The 14,485-nt window shown below is 44.3% G+C and overlaps 1 protein-coding gene across 1 annotated transcript; it reads left to right on the forward strand.

Annotated features, from left to right (window-relative positions):
- Positions 1-2,718: 2,718 nt before the first annotated feature.
- Positions 2,719-14,458, forward strand: JPT1 (Jupiter microtubule associated homolog 1). The gene is made up of 5 exons (XM_069799104.1): positions 2,719-2,925; positions 6,185-6,327; positions 6,992-7,089; positions 9,039-9,066; positions 13,481-14,458. The coding sequence occupies exons 1-5, from the start codon at positions 2,870-2,872 to the stop codon at positions 13,627-13,629; spliced, it is 474 nt and encodes a 157-aa protein (XP_069655205.1). The 5' UTR covers positions 2,719-2,869; the 3' UTR covers positions 13,630-14,458.
- Positions 14,459-14,485: the final 27 nt, after the last annotated feature.

A 14,485-nucleotide genomic window follows, 5' to 3' on the forward strand; every position in this document is an offset into this window, starting at 1 on the left:
CACTAAGGAACAATGCTGTGGAGTATACTTCAGACTTGGTAATGCTGGATGCCCAGACAAGAACAGCACCACGAATTGGGCACTCTGCTTTTTATGTTGTTCAGAACTATGTCTCTGCAGCTTGGAGAGGAGTCTGTACATTGTGATTCAAGCCTCCTTCCCAAATAGTAACTTAGTGTTACAGACTTTACCTGAAGATGTAAAGAGGCACCAAAGTAACTTTCACAACTCTTGCAAGCTACAGCACCTGCTTGGTAGGACAAACCGTGGAATCTGTAGGGCACCAGTCTTCCACTGAACTTCCACCATGCATTGCTTCAGATACAAAAGTCTTTTGACAGCTGCAAATCTAACTGTAACAAGAATTATTTATTAGCTGATGCTTAGTCTTTCCTTCAGCTGTGAATGAATTAGGGGAAGAAGAGAAGACAAGACTTGAGTCAAAACCTTTTTTTTGTACAATGTGCTTGAAATAAAGAAAGAATGCTCTTTGTGACTGCCATAAGTAGCGGAGACTGGCGTGAAGAAGAAACCCTTGGTCATGGGAGGATGACCAAGCTGAGGCTGTTCTCAAACCAGTGGTATCTCTCCCTGCCTAACCCTTGCATTTCCTGCAGTCTTGTTCAGACTTCCAGATGCTTTTTGCATTCATCGCTGGTTGAATTTCAACAACAGGTGGAATTGTTTGGTGTCTGAATGTTTCAAACAGCTGCTGAGAATTGTTCTTGTCAAATGTCATCATCCTGGGAAGGATGGTAAGCCCAGTTTCTGTAGCCATCTTCATAAACCTCTTCATCTTGTTATGGGTAAATAATCAGCAAAGAAGCTTTTATTTAAAGACTATGCTGCAGTCAGGACTGTCTGAGAGATCAGTGGGGTCCCTTGGAAGTACTGGAGGTTTAGAATGCTAAAGCTGCATGTTAAAACTAGCTTTGTCAGAGGGAACGGGTTTTTCTTCATACTGAATTTAAAAAATGGCTCCGTATGTCTCAGGGGTACAAATTTAAGAGTCAAATTCTGTGGGTTTGAATAAAAAGCATTTAGATGACAAAATACTTTGAAAGTTCCCAAGAGAGCAGCTGTTTACCTGTATGCAAGTAGGTATCATTTGACTTCTTAATGCCCAAGCCTAAGGGATAACAGAATTAAAACAACTGTGTCATGTTACTTAAAGTTTCCCTTTAATCTACCTCTAGAAAGATGTGATGTGACAGGGAATTCCCTGGGGATGTAAATAGTGGTTGGGCCTTTTTTTTTTTTTTTTAAACAATTTTTTTAATAGATTCTAGATTAGAAAAAAAAAATACTGTGGTCCTGTTTGTGTAGGTTTAGCAGTTCAGCTTCCTTCTGAGTTGTGTTAATATTAAAGGCTGGTGATAATTCAGACACATGACATAGATACTTGTACATAGAGTGAAGGAGCACAAATAAAAGCTTGTATTTTCCAGACCAAAAAGAAGTATTTTCTAGAGAAAAGTGTTTTGGGGGTATTAAGGGCTGTTACTAGTGCAAACTGGGAGGAATGGATAGAACACATAGGGGTTTTCGTTTGCCCTTCTCGTTCCTTTATGCAAGTACTAATTAAAATAACATTTGCAGTGGGAGGTCCTGACACATTACTTTTGGAGTAAAAGTTGTGGTGATCAAGGAAGCATCTGTGTGTCTGAAAGCTGCAGGGAGTTCAGGAAGCTCCCAGTCACCAAATCAAAGGTGGATTTGACAGATAGGTCAACAGCCAACATCTGGTAATTTTAAATTATGTGCTGTATGAGTTTTGTGCTGGCACTTGGTGGAAGATACACGGCACAAAAGCATGCGGCCTTGTGTTTTTAAGATACAAGTGAGCAGTGTCGCTGGGCTTTGTAGTCCACTTACCATAGACGTTCTGGGACTTGCCTAATTTTCATGGAATACGCCACTGCTCCAAAATCCTCTGGTATTGCAAATTATTTTATTCCACCATGTCTTTTGAGATGACAGCATTTCACACCAGCCTTGCGTGTCTCTTAAGGCCGTTGGCTTTGTCTATCCTCCTTGAAGCCAACTTCTAACGCCACAGCAGCCTTGTGCGAACCTTCCGCGCCTTGATGGCCTCTGTGTTGTTCATCCACGTACTTTGGAGTTGCGCCATGACGTGCTCTGAGGCAACCTCAAGGCTGGCGTGAGCCGGGCCACCTCCCAGCATGGTGATAAGTGTGAGGGAGCGGGGCGTCAGCGGGGATGGCCAAGTGGAGTGCCGGGTACGGGTGTTGGTGGCCCGATGGTAGTTGAGGTGATGTCCTTGGAGGTGGCTTTGGGGGCAGGAGGGGCACGAAGGGCTGTTTGTCGAGGAAGGGCCACGGGTGGGGTGGTGGGGCCTCCCCCCTCGCCTGGACTCCCCTCACGGCGCGGCCTCCCCTCACAAGGGAAACGCCGCCGAGACTTTTGTCTCACCTCGTGGGGCTAAGCCAATCACAGCTCACCTGGTATGAACGACAGGCCTCCCGCCAATCATCAACAAAGGGCGCCACCGCCCAGGTACAGCCAATCACCGCAGAGCAGACGTATTGCTTCACCAATGAGCTTTTACGAATGAGGCAAGGCGCCTGGGAATAGACGGTGAGGCGGGCCAAGGGGCAGAGTGGCAGGGCGCGGTCGAATAGCCGCTCGGGATTGGGTTTGAACCGCCCAATGAGGAGGCTGCTGGGGGGGGTGGGCCTTAAGGTGAGTATAAAAGGCGCCGCCGGTGCGGGCGGCGGCTGCAGTTGTCACCGGCAGCAGCAGGGTAAGGCAGGGACGGGGAGGGTGCTCCGTCCCCGGGACCGTCACCGCCCGCTGGCCTCTCAACGGAGCCCTTTCCCCTTCGTCCATCTCCTCCGTCCCTGCCGCCATGACCACCACGACCACCTTTTCGGGCATGGACCCCAGTGGCAGGAACAGCTCCAGGTCCGGCGGTGGGGGGGGGGGGGGGGGGGCTCGGGAGCCGTTGGGACCATTAGGGCGGTGGGGGCTGAGGGCGTTCGCGGCGGGGCCGTCACTCCCCCTCGCCTCAGGGCCTGGGGGCCCGGCCGGGCACGGAGGGGGCTGCCCGGAGCGGCTCTGAAGGGGGGTGGCGGGACGCGAGGCGCGGTGCTTGGGCGGGTGGGGGGGAGCGGCGGTCGCCGGCGGGGTCCAGACTCGGCGTGTGCGGTTCCTCTTCGCCGTTTACCGAGCGGGTCGGCGGGAGGCGGCGGCGGCGGCGGCCGCACCCACCCGGGGGCAGCGGGCTGCCTGTCGGCTCGGCGAGTCAGCTGCGCTGCCGGGGGGGTGGCGTTGAGGGGGGGACAGGCAGGCAGGCCGTGACCGTGCCCTGCCGCAGCTGCCCGGAGGAGGGGGGTGTGGGAGCCGCAGGGGTGGGAGCTGGCGAGACCCACCCCGGGCTGCTGGGGTGTGCGTGTGCGTCCCTGCCTCTTCCTAACAAAGAAGGGAGGCGACTCCCTGCCTCGCTGCGCGGCCACGCAGCCCCACCGCGGGGGGAGGGCGGGCGGGTGGGGAGGGGGGCACTGCACCGCCGGCTCCCCCTCTTCTCCCCGCCGCCCTTCCCTCCCCGCGGCTGCTAAGACCGTCCTCAGCCCCTTGGCCTGGCGGAGCAGCCCCCAGGCTGCCGCGTTCTGGGTGGGGCCGAGCGGGCTCCATTGTCTGCTCTCCCCGGCCTCCCCACCTGCCCGCTTCGGCCGGGAGCCCGCCGCTCGGCCGCTGTCCCGCTCCGCTCGCAGCTCGGTTCCCCGCACGCCGCTGCGTTTGACGGCCGGCCGGCCGGCACCTCGCCCTGGCCGGGGTGGCCGTTTTGCTGAGGAGCTGCTGCTGCTTCTCGCTTGATCGTCGGCTCGCAGGGAGCATGCTCGGGGGCGGGCGGCGGGGGGGTGCCCCTTCTCCCGGCTCCCACCCTGCGGCGGGGCCTCGGCCGGGCTCCCGGGGGGCAGACGGGGGCTGGGAAGCGGAGGGGGTGGGGAGGGAGCCGTGGCCTGCCTCGAAACAAAGAAAACTTGGCAGGTACGTCTGGAAGAGATGCGCGGCACTCTGTCGGGCACCCACGTTTCTGCAGGAGTAACAGCTGGCTTGGAGAGGATCGTGTCGGTTTTTCAAGCTATCGTGTCTTTTTTTTTTTTTTTTTTTTTTCCCCGTAAGGTTTTGGCCTGACAAAGCAGATGCTTCCTGTTTGCTTCTGGCTCTTTGGGGTGCATTTTAAAGCGAAAAAAAAACCCCGAGCCCTTTACAAAAGTGCTTCCTGGAGGGAGCCTGTGGATGAATTTTCAGTATACATCACTGGGTATCAGGTGCAATTTTAAGAGCAGTTTATTGCTTGAAGTGTTAAATGTGGCTTTGATTAAGCACGTTACAACATCTTGAGGCTGTGAGAGGCTTCTAATAAAATCTGTCAACCTTTAGCCAAGGTTGGCAAGAGGGATTATTCCTTTTTAACGGTTTGAGTGATGGCTTTTTTCCTTCAATTGCCTCTTCTGTTAATTTCGTTAAGACTGTCAGTGGAAAGTGTTGCGCCGTTAAGAGAGTACCGGTTTCACTGCTCTGGTAAAATAAAGGTGATCTGAGATCTGGGAGCAAGCCCTTCTTTGAACAGACTGTTCTTCAAATTAGTAAGTGTAACAGATGTAACTAGGAAAATAAACCTTGTACACGGTGACATTTCCTCTGGAAAAAGATAAGGGAGGGATTCAAGATCATTACACCATATCTCTAAATTCAGAAGGAAGACAAAGCAAGTCATAAAAACGTTCTTGGGTTTTTAAAACATACTATACAGTCTCCTGGGATCCTCCCATTAGCAGCTGAGCATTAGTAATTAGAACTTTGGAGAAGAATTTTGTAAGGAAAAGTAGTTTGCTAGTTAAGTAACACTAAATATCCATGCTACGCACCTTTGTGAATTTTTCTTGCTGTTGTGTTTTTTGAGCTCTGTAGGCTGGAGAAGTGTTTTTGTGTTGCATCTGGAATGTAATAAGCACAAAGTCTCTAAAGATCTGAATGCTTTTACTGATGGTGATATTGTAAAATCAGACATGTTCTTTGTGTTGAATTCCGAGGTTTGGTGCATTAACAAGCTGTATGCTGTTTTCTGTTGCAAAGTTTTAACTTTATTAAATTATTTGTAAAGAAGAGGAAGTGTGCACCATGCCTAGCTTGTTCTGGTCTTTATTTTGGAGCACTGGATATCTTGAAAGCCCAGTTCTGTTGGTGTACTCGCATCTCTCTGAGGGTTGTGACAGTTCTCATATGGCCTTATACGTTTTTATTCTCCTGGCTTTTGTCTGGCTTCTCCAGCTAACACATCAGCCTTGAAAAGACCTCGTGCTTAAGAAAATAAGATCTGAAGGAATTTACAGTTAAAGATTTATTTTGCTGCTGTTGCTAATTTTGGTTGATTTCTGCAAGTTGGAAAGCAGACCACAATATTGCTCATGAAGTACTGAGCAGGCTTCTTTTGCGTCTGTCTAATAGAAGATTGTTAGATTTAGGTTATGTATCTGGAGCTTTGTACACGTGTCTCTCCTAATAATAGTCTAACTTAAAACTGTTTAATTGCACTTTGGAAGTCTAGTTGCATGATACGGACTTGAGGGTTTTTCTGACAAAACAAATCTAGATACTGCAGCCCCCAGTCATCAGTGATGCAACCAGCACTTTGGCTCATGCGCCAAACTTTAGTCTTTGCTATGCTGCCAGTTTGAAAATTAATGTTAGCTTTCACAAGGTTCTCTTAAAAAAGCTGAAATTTGACATGCCCACATGCCTTTTTTTTTTTTTTTTTTTTTAATTGGCTCAGACTGAAGACTGGTAGCACCAGCTTTTGTTGACACCAGATGAAGCAGGGGCACAAGTACAGTGCAGGAGTATTTTATTTTTGTAGGTGTTGCTAAAGAGAAGAGTAGTGGAGATATGGTGCCTGGATTGAATGCTGGCAGGCAGCTTACCTTCCTAGTTCAAATTATGCACTGAAGACATGATGGTCTGTGTCATTTGTTAAAAGCCAATGCATAATACAGTCGTCTCGCATAGTTTCAGTTTGGACAGAATTTAGACTGTATGACTGTCCCATTACAAGAGCCAACAACCATCTCTTTGTTTTTTAGTCTCATTTTATATGTTGGAGTGCAGCTTAGTAGTGGTAATGGTACACACAAGGTTATAAAGCTGACTCTCTCTCCAGAGTGCTGCGTCCTCCTGGTGGCGGGTCCAACTTTTCCTTGGGTTTTGATGAACCGAAAGAACAACCTGTGCGAAGGAACAAAATGGCATCCAGCATCTTTGGAACTCCTGAAGAAAACCCACCTTCCTGGGCTAAATCATCGGGTAAGAACGTAGTGCTTTGTTTCCAGATATGTTGGCATGCAGTAATTCATTTTTTGTATCAGCCTGAAGCTGCTGGTGGCTCAGCGTGGAAACCAGGGTTTGCTCCCTACTTGGTAGTTTAGGGCGATAAATGATGTCTACTTGCATGGGGTTTTTTATTTCTCATTTTGAAGTGCTTCCAGAGAGGTTTTTTTATGCAAGTCTTGGGCATAGGTGTTGCAAGCAGAGAATTGTATTTTGGATGCAATTTCTCCAAGTTAATCAAGTCACAGTAAGGTGAACTTGTGTCTTGGTATTTGGAGTAGCACTGATTGGTCTTGATTATTGAGAGGAAGTTTAGCTTTGTGTTGTACTTGCAGCTGGGATTAAGCTTCCATTTCTGCAGAGCACTGCCAGTATGGATGGCCTTGGGACGCTAGCTTCCATCTGTTTAAATGACACCCTCAACTGCATGAGATGCTGTTGTAAGACAGTAATTTGTGAGTTATTATCTAAAGGACCAGGACTACTTAGAATGGTAAAGCTTTAATTTAAAAAGAAAAAAAAGAAAAGAAACAAAAAAACCCTAAACACCCAACTCCCCCTGTAAATGCCAGACTATTTATGCTCTGCTTTCCCAGGAAGTTTATCTTGCAACCTAATTAGAATCAATCTTGGCTCCTAGGGACTAAGCCAGGTGAAATCAGAGATGACTGTGAATCATCTGGACCACAAAGAAGAAACTCAACTGATGCAAACTGTGGAGACTTTGTAGATCCCAAGGTCAGTACATTAAGTATGAAGAGCGTGATAATGGGACAATTCCCACTCTGTACGCTTTATCACCAATGTTCACAAAGTTGGAAGCATTGTAGGATTTGAAGCCTTATTCTTAAATCTGTTCTTTTCCTGAAGGTTCTCTTTTCCATGTGATAGACTTACAGTATGTTAATGAAGGGCTGGATTTTTCTAAAAGGACCACTTTCTAGAGCTCTTAACTCTTCTTATTGATGAGACAGTAATGAAGTGGTGTGAAATCCAGCTTCAGCCATGTGTGTAATTGTGTGTTTTAACAGATTTTACAAACAGTAGTTACCTACAACAAACTCTGTCTGGATCTGACAAAGGACTTGGTTTCACATCCCAACAAGTACTTACCTCAATAGCATGAATGCTTGTTTTCTTTCTGTCACTGTTTTTAATAATACCATCAGGTGTGTTAATTTCTATATATACTGTCTACTTGGTAGCAATATGGAGCACTATTTGTAGTGTTAATGTGGGATTTCCTAGATGTATGATTACACTTAATAGGAACACCAGGATGGAAGTATAGTAATTCCTCTGAACTTAGAAAAAACAGGAACCTAGGTAGGCTGTACTTGCATAAACAAATTCTAGAGGGGAACAAAAAAAGAAACCTAGTTCTTTAAAGCTCTCCAGCTTTAGGTTTTCTGAAAAGAGCTGCATAGGTAAATCGTTGATCTCAAATGTTGTGGCAGATACCTTTTGCCTCATGGATTATAAAGAGCAAGTTTTATTTTGATAATGCGCATCCACCATCACAACCTATTTTTGTTATTAATAGGCGCTTTGAGCCATGAAACTGTTCTTTGTTGCAGAAAATGTCTTGTTACAATTTAGCAAATGTAAGTGAGATTAAATTTATAGCTGCTACCACAGAAGACAAACTCTTTAGTCTAATTCTATTTTCTACTTAATTGTATTAAATACTGTGGTTCTCAGCTTTGCAAACAGATTCTTCCAATGCAGAATACTTTAATTTTATGCATTAGTTAGAGCTACAAACAGCAGAAGCTGGAGCTAGTGTACTGTAGCCCAGTTTGAGATTTAAGACAATGTATTTGTGTGAGTTTCTGTGTGTTTATATCCTGATGACTGCAGTTACACTATGTAATTAACAATGTTTTATCTATGAAAGTTGATGAAACTTCATGCCATTGAGGAACTTTGGCTGCTGCTGGAAGACTTTCTGTATCTTTGTGTCAAGTTGCAGCCTGTGAACAGCTTCAGTATGAAAAGAATGTTTAGCTGTTTATGTGGTGACGGAAACTTTATCAGTAACATTGCAAAAAGCTGATCTCTGTTTCACAAATGAAGTTAAATATCCTGGATAGAACAAATGCTCTTGGCCTTGCTAACAGTTAAATGTTTGTTGTTGGAAAGAGTCACTTGGTAGAAAGGAGGGGACACTGAATTATTGCTAATTGTTTACAGTATAACATTCTTGTAACTACTGCTCAGCAGTTACAATGTTCTGGTTACTGTCAGTGCTGCCTAATTTAGGCTGCTGTATATAATAAAGTGTTCTTGCTGACCCATGTCCTTCAGAGTGTGGGAATAACAAGTATGCTGCGTTACAGGTTGTCAGGATTACTGCAGTAGTATCTGTCTATTTACCTAACATACTTCTAGAAGTTAAACAGCTGATGAAATTATATTAGTCACTCCATAAGAATTGGCGCTTAGAAACCCATAATATTAATCTGCAGAAATATGTATGTAGAACCCACTGTGCCACTCTGATATCTGTCCCTAAGAGCCCATTGCTGGTCTAAAAGTGCTTCATTGGGTCTGTCACTCAAAGTGTCACTAGATAGAGCAGTGTCCCCCACCACCGTGGTCGTAATGTGGAGTATTGAGTACCCTGTTGATGGAAGGGGAAAATACATTGTGAAGTGTGAGATATAATGTGTTTCTCTCTCTTCTAGGGAGGAGATGGTGGTGGTGAAACTTCTGGTGAGTAACTCCTTTGGACTCTTCTGGTAAAAGCCTTTTGCAGTTAGGCACTTTTGAAATAGAAGAGGATGTAGGATATGTAAATGGTCATGTATTAGGAGAGAGGGAGCTTGGGGTTGTCCATTGAATCCATCAAATCAATAAAGTGACCTGACTACTTCAGTGGAAGTGTGGTTATGGAATGAAATGGTGGAGTGCCTGTTAGTCATCAGCTTAAAAATGAGAACAGTCCTGTTCATTTATTTTGCCAGCAGCAGTTGGTGTTGAGATTTGTTTAAGTACTAGAAGGCAAGGTGGATACTGTATGGCTGTTCTTATAATTAAATAGTACCATCAACTTAATTGATTTTAGTTTAGCAATTTACTTCTTTCCCGTTGTCTTCTCATACAGCAAATGCTACATTCACAGAAATGATCAAACCCAGCTACTGCATCTGAAAGTGTCTGCATTAACTAGCTTCTAAGTTCCTGTTGCTTTTTAAATGCTGATTCTTGCCAAGGAAGTTCATATGCATACTGCAAATTTCATGTAAACAGAGACATTTCCCCAAGCAGCATGCATGTTAACCTTGAAGTGTTTTTTCTAGCTCTGAGGCTGGAAATCTCTCCTTTGTAAGATTCACCTTAAGAATAGCTTACTTCCTGATGAGAGGAATGTGTATGTTGACTGCATGCTTTCTAAGTGCTACTTTCAACACCTAAGAGTTGTGGGAGATCACTAAAGCCATTAGCAGTTCCATGTCCTGAAAAGACTTCTGCTGGGAGGCTGAGAGTTTTTCCAGAATGTTTTTAACTACCTCTGAGCTGTATCTGTGCCCAAATTAAGTCTTGCTTCTTTAGCAGGCTGCTTCTAATCAAACTATACAGGCTTCTTTAGTACTTCTTTCCCATGCCTGTCTGATCCTAATTAGCACTGTAGGCATTTAGAGTTTATGTCTTGAGTAGGAGGATGTGGTTTGATAATAGAAGTAAACTGATCTAAGGGCTCTGCTGCTTCTCCTGGTACTTGCTTAAACCAGCTCACCATGGGGCCAGATGAGAGCCTGTAGGCGGTGGTGAGGTGAGAAGAGATGGGATGGGAGGAAGCAGAAATAGGGCTGTCTGGGTTAGCAATAGCTGACAAACTTCTGAGTACAAAGTGATATTCCTGACTTTTAGAAAAAGTTCATGTTTTCACAGGTTTCATATTTATTGGCTTTTGGGTTGTTTCTGGTAGGTGACAGTGAAGGAAGTTCTTATCAAGTAACAAGTAAATGTTTGCTGGGAGGTGTTGGGGTTTTTTTGGGTTTGGTTTTTTTGTTGGGTTTTTTTGGGTTTTGTTTTTTTTTTTTTTTAAAAAAAAAAAAAGGCATTACTGGAAGGTAACTGGGATTGTCTACTGTTGTGGCCATGACTAAAAATTACATTTTTGAAGATGGTCAAGATGAAATAAAAATGACAGGCAAAAGTTTGAACATTAAACTTTCACTGATGGTACTTAGGAAGGAGTAGAAAGTTAATGCTTCCTGGAAATGGTGTCTGTGGCAGATACCTGTGAACCTTGATGGATTGTTAAATTAATTTCTACCAGTGGTAGCTTTAGGTATCATAGCTTAATGGAGCACAGAGTCTTGTTGAGCTAGCTGTGTCACTCCACCACTCAATACTCTGCTGTGTGAGATAGCAGACATGAGCTGGTGAGCATCCCACCTGTCACACGTGTGACTTTGTACTCAGTGTTGTAGACCTGTCTCTGGGTTTGAAAGGGGCTGAATGAACACACCTTCAAGTAAAAACTGTCCGCTTACAAGCTCACAGCATAACTAGATTCTTAATAGGTTTCCATCATTAAAAAAAGTTTATTCTCTTGAATTTGGAAATTATTTTCTGTATGTGACTGATTATAAAGCCCCAAGTAGGTTTCAGGTGGGGTACACCTATTTATTAATAATGCCTGTCCAGGGGAAGAAAACTTGTTCATTTTGCAGTAGTGTTCTTGCTTCCTATTTGCAAGCTGTAGTTCCTTTCTATGTGTCAAAGTTTCCAGTGGTTTGCAGTATACTCAGTAGAAAGCTGTTTAAGAGATTATACCCTTTCTGATAAGGGAAGAACTTTAACATTTGATCTGACTCTGTTGCATTTACCACTTTAGTTATTAGGTTGTCAAACTTATCTATACCTTGATTATGTGGAAAGTACTAACGTGTATATCGGCTGGCTACATGAGCCTCTAAATGCTGCAGAAACTTCTTCCAAAGTCTCCTGTGATAGTAATTCTTGTTTCTTTTGTGATTCAGTTAGCACTGTGTACTTAATGAATGTGACTAGCTAAGGAGAACTGGACAGCACTCAATTGACTGTCACCAATGACTGACTTTACATGATACACAGGAAGGTGGAGTCTGGCCTTTGGTGGACAGATCATCATCATGAGTACTGCTGAAGGCACAGACAATGGAGCATTCAGGGCTGTATGAACAGTGGGCATGGCCACAGTTGTTCTCCACTTGCTGAGTAAGCAGGCAGTGTACGCCTGAGCTACAGAAGCTTCAAGCTTAAAACTTCATATTAACCATTTTGTTCAGATGTGCCTGTGAGTTAATGAATACAGCAGAGAACTTATATTGTAGATTATTTCTGATTGCATGGAGACTATACTAAGCAGCTGGAGTTCTTTGAGATTATTGTAAGCATGGATACAGGGGGTTCAGTGGACACAAGTGGGTTTTCAGTGTTTCTGATAAAATTCTGCATCAAAGATTATTTAAAAAAAAAATAAACAGAGTTGCCACAGGATTGGAAGAAAGCTGCTCCTGTGGATAGGAAAGTAGCTAAATAGGAGGCAAAGGGTAAGGGCTTAGTGATTGCTTTTCATGTTGGAAAAATGAGCTATGGGAAGTGATGCTGGGGCTAGTTTTATTCGGTGCTCTCGTCTGTGACCTGGAAAAGGTAATGAACAGTGAAGTCTTCAATTTTGTTGGTGGTATTAGCTCTTTCAAGTAGTCAAATTGTGCTGATGGTGAGAAAATCTCACTGTCACAAGGACTCAACTAAATAAGATAGGCAGATAAAAAGGTGGCAGGATAATCTTTGTATAAGTAAGTATAAAGTAATGCATCTAGGGGGAAAAAAACCCCAACACCTAAACTGTGCCAGTCTTGTGTTCAGCTCTGTGCAGCAGTTAACTCGGGATCTGCCTTGAGTCTTATTACTGAAAGTTCTCTGAAATGCTTGGAGGTGCCAGCCAAATATTGAATGTCATCAGAGAACGGGAAATGACATAATTTTGCCTCTGTAATTCAAAATGTGGGCATATCACTGTTTGTGTATACAGTCCTTGAAATGTAAAGACCAGAAGGTTGTAGTGAAGGTAAACAAGGGGCAGAGGAAGGTGATGGGAAAGGTAAGGGGGTGCAGTAGCTGCCTTATGAGGAGAGACTAAAATGGCTGTGCCTCTTCAGTTTGAAGAGAAGGCTGGGGGAGAGGGAATACAATCAAGTTTTATTAAATCATGAAGGTGGTGGTTAAGGTGAATGTGCAGCTGTTCCCTGAATCCTCCAAACCAAGAACTAGTGATCATTAGATGAAACTAAGGGGTCTGTCAAAAACAGATGAAGTACATCTTCACAGAGCTGGTGGTGAAGCTCCACTCCCTTCACACCCCACCCCCCCTCCAAGTATCAGGGGGCTACTTGGTGCTGATATTTGGGCCTTTGGCTCATAACTGATTGTGTTACTCTATAAAAATGTGAGATGCTAATGTACTTGCTGTGCTCATTAATTAATTGTCAATGAAGCAGATACATTAGTTATTTGCTACCATGTCTAAAGTGCTTCCTGTGAAGAATTCCTTCTGTGTCCTGTCTTCACTTTTGTTCAGAAGTATTTAAAAGAGATTAAACTATCATGTGCTTTCAAGGGAATGTACTATTGGAGCCTACCCATGCATGGCTGTTCCCTAGTCTGTTCTCTGTGAAGCCTCAGAAGTGTCTGTCAGATCCTCTTCCCTCTAGTTATGAAATTGGGAATGTAGTTTAAATCTGAGCTCCTGCTCACAAGTACTGGTGCTTCTGTGTGACTCTGTTTCCAGCACCTGCTCAGACTTCGAGCTACAATTGTCATAGTCATACACTGACGAATAAGGTGTATGAGACTTAAACTGCTTGTCATTAAAAAAAAAAATTGCTGGGGTCCCCTAATAGCAGCTGAGTGAATGTGGCTCTTGAATATTTGGAACTGAACTGTAAGGCATCAGAGTGCATCTGAAAAACACTTCAGAAGGCTGAAGTCTGCCCTGCCAGCAGGTTACAGCAGCACTCTGAGTGTGTCTGTAAGCCTGGAGAAAACTTACAGGAGTTGATCTTCTGTCTAAGCCAGCAAAACATCTGGCTTTCATCATCTGCATCAAACACTTTAAAAGCTTCTTTTCTTCTAGAAAACACTGAGGCTGATGTAGAAGCTGCCCCAGGTCAGAATGAAGAAAAATCCCTGCCTGCTGCACCTGTTCCTAGCCCAGTAGCACCAGCACCTGCACCGTCCAGGAGAAATCCACCTGGTGGCAAGTCCAGCCTAGTCCTCGGTTAAACCTTTCCTTTCCTGACTGTTTTGAACTCGTGTCTGTTTCTTTCCCCCATGCTTGTGAACTGCACAACTTGAGCCTGACTGTACATCTCGAATTTCTTTCATTAAAAAGAAGCACTTTATGTACTCCATCTTTTTTTGAGATCAAGGTTTTTTTTCCACTTCTGTCCTGTGTTTCCCCCAGATCTGCTGGAAGTGACATGAGTGTTTTCTAGTGATAGACTTGAGGGAAAGCTTTATGAAGTATAGTAATGTAATTCAAAGGAGAGTAGTTTGGTTCTAAGTGTGCTTAGAGGGTTTTGGTACTGAGTTTTTTTTTTAGAACCCCTTAGCTTTACAAGGGTCTAGAATCCTGGTTAAACAGGCCAGCAAACAATCAGCAAGAGCAGTCCCTTCCTCCACATGTGGGATTTGGGCATCTAAAAGGCTTCATTGACTGCATGTGGTAAATGCCTTGTGCCCTGCTGTGCCATATAAATCATGAAGTGGTTAGTGTACACCATGCTGCCTTTAAAAAAAAAAAAAATTAAAAAAATCTTGATACTGGACTACTATGAAGCAGGGTATGTGCCAAATAGAGGGCTGATGACCAGAGCCGCCTGGCCTAATGCTAGGAGGGGATTTATTCAGACCTTATTCCGTAAAGGTGGAGTGGATCGTATAAATAAATAAAAATTACAGGGCATTTTTTTTACAACTGACTCAATGCTGTGCATGATCATGCTGGTGCTTGACCATGAGGTGAAAATCTCATCCTTTAAAGTGTGTGTTGTAATTTCACAAAGCTGGACTGTTGCTTAAAAGTAAATAATATAGAAATTTTGAAGCAGTGTTTCCTGTGTGGGTTTTATTTCATGGG

This window comes from Haliaeetus albicilla, chromosome 12, assembly GCF_947461875.1.
Source record: "Haliaeetus albicilla chromosome 12, bHalAlb1.1, whole genome shotgun sequence".
In the NCBI taxonomy this organism is placed as follows: Eukaryota; Metazoa; Chordata; class Aves; order Accipitriformes; family Accipitridae; genus Haliaeetus; species Haliaeetus albicilla.

Excerpts from the sequence above, each read along its gene's own strand:
- JPT1 (XM_069799104.1), top strand. The coding sequence starts at position 2,870 with ATGACCACCACGACCACCTTTTCGGGCATGGACCCCAGTGGCAGGAAC. Across the intron at positions 2,926-6,184 it reads AGTGGCAGGAACAGCTCCAG|AGTGCTGCGTCCTCCTGGTG; the intron begins GTCCGGCGGTGG and ends CTCTCTCTCCAG. Across the intron at positions 6,328-6,991 it reads TTCCTGGGCTAAATCATCGG|GGACTAAGCCAGGTGAAATC; the intron begins GTAAGAACGTAG and ends CTTGGCTCCTAG.